The sequence below is a fragment of the Saccopteryx leptura genome, chromosome 2 (genome assembly GCF_036850995.1).
Source record: "Saccopteryx leptura isolate mSacLep1 chromosome 2, mSacLep1_pri_phased_curated, whole genome shotgun sequence".
NCBI classification, from domain to species: domain Eukaryota; kingdom Metazoa; phylum Chordata; class Mammalia; order Chiroptera; family Emballonuridae; genus Saccopteryx; species Saccopteryx leptura.
In genome coordinates this window covers 185,781,839-185,790,388 of record NC_089504.1, presented here as the reverse complement: position 1 = coordinate 185,790,388, position 8,550 = coordinate 185,781,839, and the positions used below count along the sequence as shown (strand labels likewise).

The 8,550-nt window shown below is 46.4% G+C and overlaps 1 protein-coding gene across 1 annotated transcript; it reads right to left on the bottom strand.

The window, feature by feature from the left end:
- Nucleotides 1-413: 413 nt before the first annotated feature.
- IL23A (interleukin 23 subunit alpha) lies at nt 414-5,114 on the bottom strand. The gene is made up of 4 exons (XM_066369782.1): nt 3,353-5,114; nt 3,044-3,135; nt 2,434-2,580; nt 414-1,973 (listed from the first exon to the last, which is right to left on the bottom strand). The coding sequence occupies exons 1-4, from the start codon at nt 3,525-3,527 to the stop codon at nt 1,812-1,814; spliced, it is 576 nt and encodes a 191-aa protein (XP_066225879.1). The 5' UTR covers nt 3,528-5,114; the 3' UTR covers nt 414-1,811.
- Nucleotides 5,115-8,550: the final 3,436 nt, after the last annotated feature.

Sequence of the window (8,550 nt, the reverse complement as noted above, 5' to 3'; positions counted from 1 at the left end):
TCAGCAAATCATGGCCTGTCTTCTACCCCAGTATGTCCCTCCTGTCATGTTTCTTCTTCTTACCTCCCTGTTTAGAGCAGCCTTTCCTGACTCTTAGATCTTCCAAGGGGGCTGTAAGTTATATATAAGTAGTGTAGGGGAGCCTGACCAGGCGGTGGCGCAATGGATAGAGCGTCGGACTGGGATGCGGAGGACCCAGGTTCGAGACCCCGAGGTCGCCAGCTTGAGCACGGCTCATCTGGTTTGAGCAAAAGCCCACCAGCTTGAACCCAAGGTCGCTGGTTCCAGCAAGGGGTTACCCGGTCTGCTGAAGGCCCACAGTCAAGGCACATATGAGAAAGCAATCGATGAACAACTAAGGTGCTGCAACGCGCAATGAAAAACTGATGATTGTTGCTTCTCATCTCTCTCTGTTCCTGTCTGTCCCACTCTCTGTCTCTGTAAAAAATAAATAAATAAATAAAAATTAAAAAAAATAAGTAGTGTAGGGGAGGGTGAGTAGTTATATTACTAGCTTATTGTTCCTCAGCTAGTTGGTGCCAAAGCCTTTTTTTTTTTTCCAGATAAAAGGAGGGGAGATAGAGAGACAGAGTCCCACATGTGCCTGGGCCAGGATCCACCCATCTGGGGCTGATGTTCTGCCCATCTGGGGCCATGCTCACAACCAAGGTAGTTTTAGCACCTGAGGTGAGGTTCCACAGAGCTGTCCTCAGCATCTGCGACTGATGTGCTCAAACCAATTGAGCCATGGCTGTGGGCAGAGAAGAGAGACAGAGAAAGAGGGGCGAGGGGAGAGGGTTGGAGAAGCAGATGGTCGCCTCTCCTGTGTTCCCTGACCAGGAATTGAACCCGGGACGTCCACACACCAGACTGATGCTCTACCACTGAGCCAACTAGCCAGGGCCAATCCAAAGTCAGGTTTTAAACCTGAGTCTGTCTGACTCCAAAGCCTATGTCTCTTTTTGATTTTGTGAAAATGGAGAAAAGAAAGGGAAATAATAACTAGCCCCTTCCCATACTCTTCCTTTTAAAAGTAGTTAAGTTCCCTTTGGGTAATCAAACTCCCCTCTCAAGGGCCCACAGATATCCATTGGGGGAGAATCCAATCAGTTGAGGGGATTTACCTTAATCTTCTTGGAATGCCCTTCCTGCTCAAACAGCTCTGACTTTTGATCCTGCAGTGATTGGGATTCCTGTCTTTAGCCAAATACAGTTTTGGCCAAGAAACCAGGGAAGGAGGCACTGGGTCCGGGAGCAGGAGAGGTGCCGTATTTCCTCATTTCAACCCCTTCTAGTCCCTTTCATCTTGCTTAGCCATACAGGGATTAAAACCAAAAAGATCCCAGATACTCTATATACTAGAAGGTCAAAAGGAAATACCCGTAGCCCTGCAGAGTAGAAGAAAACAGATGCATAATGTAGTCCTTTGTTCCTATTTTTTCATTTGTTTTATTTTTCCCAACTGAACCTAGAAATTAGACTCAAAAAAAAAAAAAAGAAATTAGACTCAGATATTCACATAAATAAGTTTATTGAAAAAAGGACATAATTTAATATAAATACAATAAATAATCCTCCCCCTAAAATTCTGCCAATAGGATAAATAATTCCAAATTTTCTCTTCCCATCTAATAAATACTCAACATGTCCTAGGTCAGCATCATTAAGTCCGCCAATATTGGTAATTTTCAACATGCAAGTCCCATTAGAATTAATGGACTGATTCACTTGTTGGCTCACAGTTGCCTCATAGTTTTATCTTAGCGTTGCTGAGCCATGAAGATCTGGATGCCATCCTTAAGTTGTTGGCTTTAGGGGCTCAGGGTTGCGGCTCCATGGGCAAAGACCCGGGCAGCTACAGCCACAAAGGCCTGGAGGCTGTGCAGGATCTTGGGGCGGAGAAGGAGGCGCTGCCATGGCTGGCTGGGACTTGGGCTTGAAATCTGCTCAGGCTCCCAGTGGCGCCCTTCAGGCTGACAGGATATGGGACACAGTTAGAAAGGACTCTGGGTCCTTCACTGCCTCCCACCCCCAAGTCTGTCAGAGATTGCAAGCCGCCATCCACCAAGCCCCTAGTTCAGGGGTAGTCAACCTTTTTATACCTTACTGCCCACTTCTGTATCTCTGTTAGTAGTAAAATTTTCTAACCACTCACCGGTTCCACAGTAATGGTGATGTATAAAGTAGGGAAGTAACTTTATAAAATTTATAAAGCAGAGTTACAGCAAGTTAAAGCATATAATAATTACTTACCAAGTACTTTATGTCGGATTTTCACTAAGTTTGGCAGAATAAATCTTTATTAAACAACTTACTATAGTTAAATCTTTTTATTTATACTTTGGTTGCTCCGCTACTGCCCACCATGAAAGCTGGGAACGCCCACTAGTGTGCGGTAGAGACCGGGTTGACTACCACTGCCCTAGTTCATACCTGTAAGAGTTGCCTGAGACCCAGCAAGGAAGCGTGAAGCTGGCTCACAGGGTCGTCAGGGAGTAGAGTAGGTTCCCCTCTGAAAATGTCTGAGCCCAGCAGCTTCTCGTAAAAAATCAGGCCCTGGTGGATCCTTTGCAAGCAGGACTGGGGAGAAAAGCAAAGAAAACTGATACTCTCTTCCTACTCTATTCACCAAGGACACATCCAGTTCTTTGTCTTTCCTAGACACAGCTATGTTTATGAGGACACTCAGATCCTAACCCTCAATGTTATGGATGATTTTGGGAGGTGATAGGTCATGAGGGTGGAGCCCTCATGAATGCAATTAGAGCTTATAAAAGAGACCCATGGAACTCCCTAGCTCCTTGTGAGATACAACCTGGAAGAGGGCCATTGCTGGTACTCTGGTCTCCTTGGGTATGGACCTGGAGAAATTTATTTTTCAGAGCCTTCAAAACTGCAAAATTTCTGTTTATAAAATACCCAGTCTATGGTATGTTGTTATAGCAGCCTGAATGGACAAGGACAGATACAACTTTCACAAATTCACTGTGGTGCCCAGATATGTCCCCATTTCCTTCTTCTTTGTGGCCTAGTATCTTAGTACCTGACTGTTGTCTCTGAGTCCTTGGGGATCACAGCCATCCTCACACTGGATATGGGGAATATCATTTGTAATCTCATCATCTCCCTTTTCTCCTGCTTCTCTTGGTAGATCCTGGAATAGAACAGAAACATAAAATAAGTACTTTTGAACCCCACATGAACTCTTAGGCCCATGCCTCTCCTGGGCTCCCTGTCTTCTCTCATTCCCTGGTGGTCTTCAGCCGTCCAGCTTCTACCCAAGGCCACAGAATCTTCCACTGCAGCCTTGGAAAGTGTGGAGAGGCTCCTGTTCAGTCCCACAGGCTGCCACTCACCACCTGGCCCAGTGGTGGATGTGCACTCCAGGCCAGTGTGCAGAGCTTCTGTGAGAGCTTCTGGCACCGAGCCCAGGCAGGGCTGCTACCTTCAGGCACAGCCCGGCCCTGAGTTGTCCAGATTGGTAGCAGCAACAGCACCAGCAGCAGCAGAGCTCTGCTCACCAGCATCTCGGTGCCTGCTTCTCAAATCCAGCTGGCTCTGTGCCTTGCACCAGTCCCTGCGGAATCTCTGTTCACTTCTCCTTCTCAGAGCCTGATTCTCTCTGTTCTGTGCGTCTCTGGTGTGGTTTCCTCTATTCACTGAGGTTCTGAGTTACTTCCCTTATTTTTCTCCCCTGTCTCTTCAGTCCCTTTTTAAGGTCCCTGCATTGTAACACCCGCCCTTTATACTAGCAGGTGACTCACAGCAGGTGGGATTCCCCTCCCTACATCATCCCCCTCCGTGCGGAGTCCAGGTATGCAGCCTCAGTTCCCGGGAAATGATTCGTGTGGTTGCTGTGGCTGGAGGCCTGGGACCAGACATACGTGTAATGCTCTCCAGGAATCGAAATGGCCATAGAAGGGGGTGGGGTGGGGGTAACGAATATTTAAATGAATCTAGTCTCAAGTTTCTTCCTGTTTAACCTTTTTCTCATCTTTTTGCCTCTCAAAGCTATGCCCTCCCAACCTCATTTCCTTACCTCCCACTGCCTGAGGAAAAACCAAAAGAGAAGCATTCATTTATTTCCCAATAAGATGGCAAGCTCGGTTTGGAATGAAGTTTGTTTCCCACCAGATGTCCCAAACATAATATAAGAAGAAGGCTTCTTTTTCTCCACTGGTAACTGTTATTTTCACTGGGAGAGAACGGATGTGAAGGCACTTTGAGAACTGGGCAGCCATATAAGTGCCATATAAAGTTACTGCTCCCCCACTTCAGGCTTCATTGTGTCAGCTAGGAGGACTGTTGGAGGGAGGGACTTGTTGCTAAGAACCAACTGATTCTTCATTCTTAGTGGCCCCGAAGTATAGTGGGCTCTGGGGGATGCAAGTGATGGTTCTTTTGGGACACTTTTAAGCAGGGGCTAACCTGACCAGGTGGTGGCACAGTGGATAGAGCATGGGACTGAAATGCAGAGGATGCCTGTTCGAAACTCCCAGGTTGCCGGCTTGATCGCAGGCTCACCAGCTTAAGCACAGGGTCACTGGCTTGAGTGTGGGATCATAGACATAAGCCCAAGGTTTCTGGCTTGAGCAAGGGGGTCACTTGCTCTGCTGTAGTCCCCCTCCACCCCCGGTCAAGGCACATATGAGAAAGCAATCAATGATCAACTAAGGAGCCACAACGAAGAATTCATTTCTCTCCTTCCTGGCTGTCCCTATCTGCTCTCTCTCTCTCTCTCTGCCTCTGTCACACACACAAAAAGCAGGGGCTCTTTTTTTATATATATATTTTATTTATTGATTTTTAGAAAGAGGGGGGATCGGGAGAGGAAGAGAGAAGAGGGAAGTGAGAAGTATCAACTCGTAGTAGTTGCTTCTTGTATGTGCCTTGACTGGGCAAGCCCAGGATTTCAACCATTGACCTTAACATTCCAGGTCGATGCTTTATCCACTGCGCCACCACAGGTCAAGTAGAGCTAGAAGTTCAATTTGGATATTCCAGCCCCTACATCATGGCTAAGAAGTCCAGGAGTTCTGGGTAGTTGAAGGTACATAGTGTCAATGACCCTGGCCAGTCCTTCAGCCTGTTGCATCCATGGGTAAAATCCACTGACACTGATTTCATCACCATCCCTGATGCAACATAAGTGAAACAGCTGAGAGTGTGAGGTTAGGTGTGGGAGTGGAGGGTGGTCCAAATCTGGGGCTGCCCCAACCCTCGAGGAGGGTCCCAGGACAATTTGGATGTCAGAATGAGGCCATGTGCTGACCACACAGATGGCTCCCAGGGCCTCCCCAAGAGGTTGATCCTTTCCCTCAGAGAAACTTACCCTCAACAGAGGTCTCCCTTAGAATTATTCTAAACTGCCCAGTGAAACTTGCGATTCAAATACGTCTTTCTGGTAAATCCACCCTTTTGGATAAAACATTTCCAGCGTCAAAGATGTAATCTCAGTTTAAGTGAGAAATGGTTTGCCTCTTCCCACATTGCAGTGGATACACATAGAATAAGGAAATTGGTGGTGGCAGTGGGAGTAGGTGAGCTCACCTCACTCTTGTATAACGTGCCCTATGATTTTCTCATAACTGATCCCCATTCTGGGAGCCCTAAAGGATAGGAGATGAAAAGTGAAAAGGAGGACGAAGTGAAGCCCTTAGGGATGAGGTGAGAGGGACAAGGATGAGCTGGAGGCATGGGGTTCTGCTGCTTTGTTTCACTTCCTGGTGCTCTGGGAGTTGAGTAGGAAGCAAGGTTGGTGGGGCAATTGTGGGACTATTGCGTGCAGGAACTACTTCCAGGACTAGATCTGACCTGGAGCTGCAAGGAGTCCTTGACGTCAGCAGGGCTGTAACCCTTATGCAAATCATATTCACAAGACACTTCTAAGCAGACCTTTCTAGCTGTATACTGAGGCTCCAAATCCATTTGAAGTTCCCCTAGGTGGTTAATAATGATGGCTAATACACAGGGTGGAGCAAAAGAAGGTTACAGTTGTTCACATGGAAAATAATACAAAAATAAACTTTTGTGTATTAACAACTATAAACCTCCTTTTGCCTCATCCTGTATATCCAGCTCTCACTTCATGCCAAGTACTTGACCTAAGCTCTTATGTATTAAAACCCATTTAATTCTCACAACGACCCAATAAGGTAGGTACTGTTTTTATCCCAATAAAACAAGGAAACAGGCACAGAAATAAGTAACTTGCCCAAGATCACTAAGTGACCAGAATTCCTGTGCAGTCTGGCTTCAGATCCTGCATTCTCAACCATTCTATTATGTTAGACACTGTGAGGAGACAAAGAGCATCTTTATAAAGTAGCTCATTTAGCCCAGGTATCTCTGGTATCAAATTCTGTAATTCTCATGGATCTGTGAACAACTTTCTCAATTTGAGACCTCAATATGAAAATTTCTCAAAGTGTAGGAATTATCTGTCTTTCAGCATCCATCTTTTTGTAAAATCTGGAGATTTTTTTTATTTAATTTCACTGATTTGAGAGAGAGAGTGTGGGGGGAAGACATCGATTTGTCATTCTACTTATTTATGTATTCATTGGTTAATTCTTGTATGTATCCTGACTGGAGTTCCAACCCACAATCTTGGTGTAGTTGGATAATGCTCTAACTAACTGGGCTACTGGGCCAGGTCTCTTTTTGTGGGATTTTAAATCCAGGGACCTGTGAAGGCAAATTATCTTAAGAGACCCTCTGAGTTAAGGTATTTTTCTCTTGGTTTATGACCTCTGAGTCAAGGAGTATGCTGAGTCCTGGAAGTCTTAATTCTGGGGTCCTTTTATAAAGGTCTATCTATGTTCCAGTCTATTGAGGGAGAGAGATATTTTAAAACTATTCTTGCCTGACCAGGCGGTTGTGCAGTGGGTAAAGTGTCCACCTGGGACTCTGAGGACCCAGGTTGGAAACCCCAAGGCTTGAACACAGGCTTTCCAGCTTGAGTACCAGGTTGCTGCCTTGAGCATGGGATCATCAATATGACTGCATGGTCACTGGCTTGATCCCAAAGGTCATTGGCTTCAGTCTAAGGTCTCTGGCTTGAGCAAGGGGTCACTAGCTTGACTGTAGCCCCCCAGTCAAGGCACATACAAGAAGTAAACAATGAACTACTAAAGTGCAAGTGCAGCAGCTATGAGTTGATGCATCTCATCTCTCTGCCTTCCCGTCTTTATCTATCTCTGGCTAAAACTAAGTAAATAAAAGTATATATTTTTTTCTTTTTTAGTTGGATGGGGGTAAAGGTGAGAAGCATCAACTTGTAGTTGTGGCACTTCAGTTACTGTTCATTATTTCTTATATGTGCCTTGATGGGGTGGGGGTGGGGCTTCAGCAGAGCCAGTGACCCCTTGCTCAAGCAAGAGACCGTGGGATCCTGTGGATGATCCCTCACCCGAGCCGGCGACCCCGTGATCCCGCGCTCAAGCCAGTGACCTTGGGGTTTCAAACCTGGGATCGCAGTGTCCCATGTTGTCATACCAAAACTGTATTCTCTGTGAGGAATTCCTTCCACCAAAGAGGCCCTCTATGTGGCCTTTAAACGGAGTTCAAGTGCTTTGGAGATATCTCACAACCTGGATCCATTCCAAGGTAGTAAAAGCTCAGAGTTAGGCTCCCCAAATACCTCAGAAGAACAGTTGGTGCTAAATCCTTAAGAGTTTTGGGAACGCAAATGTCTCACTTTGCCATGGTCATGCCCCCGCTGAGGGATAGTGTCCAGCTTCAAGAGCTAGGGGAATTTGATAGCAGAGGGGTCCTGTTCCCTGGGAATATTACCAGGGTCTCTGGGTTGGTTAGTCCCAGATGGGAGTTTCAGATGGATGCCTTAAGAATCTCGGAAGATGTAGCTACTTGTGCCGTGTTAGGAGCCTGCCCCCCCCCCCTTCATATCTGGAAATGCCAGCGAGGTGATGGCAGGGGGTGGGGGGGTGGCAACAGGGTCAAAGGTGGCGGGGTAGCTCACAAGAGCACTGCGAAAGAGGGAGTGGGCGCGACAGTGGTGAAAATGACCAGCCGGCTTGACCTGTGGTGACGCAGTGGATAAAGCATCGACCTGGAACGCTGAGGTCTTGGTTTGAAACCCCAGGCTTGCCTGGTCAAGAAACATATGGGAGTTGATGCTTCCTGCTCCTCCCCTCTTCTCTCTCTCTCTCCCTCCTCTCTAAAATTAATAAAGAAATAAAAAATTTTTTAAAAAAGAAAATGCCCAGCAGATTCCCAGTCTTTTGCCTTGGGTGTCAATGATTATATATAGTTTAAGTTTAAAGGGGCATAAAAAGCTCTGTTTCCGAATTTATGTTCTCTAATTTTGTTCAAAGACAGCTTAAAAGACAAGGGTTTTTTTGTTTTAACATTAAATAGGGCCAGTACCTAACTACATTTGTCCCCGTCGGCATGCCGTAACCCTTGTTTCTGCCCAGCCCTGTGTCACCCGCCTTCTCGCGGAATCGTCTGAACCTGGCTGCTTCTGATTGGCTTAGGCGAGCCCTAAACCCTTTCTGATTGGAAGCTGTGACTGGGAGCCGGCTTCTT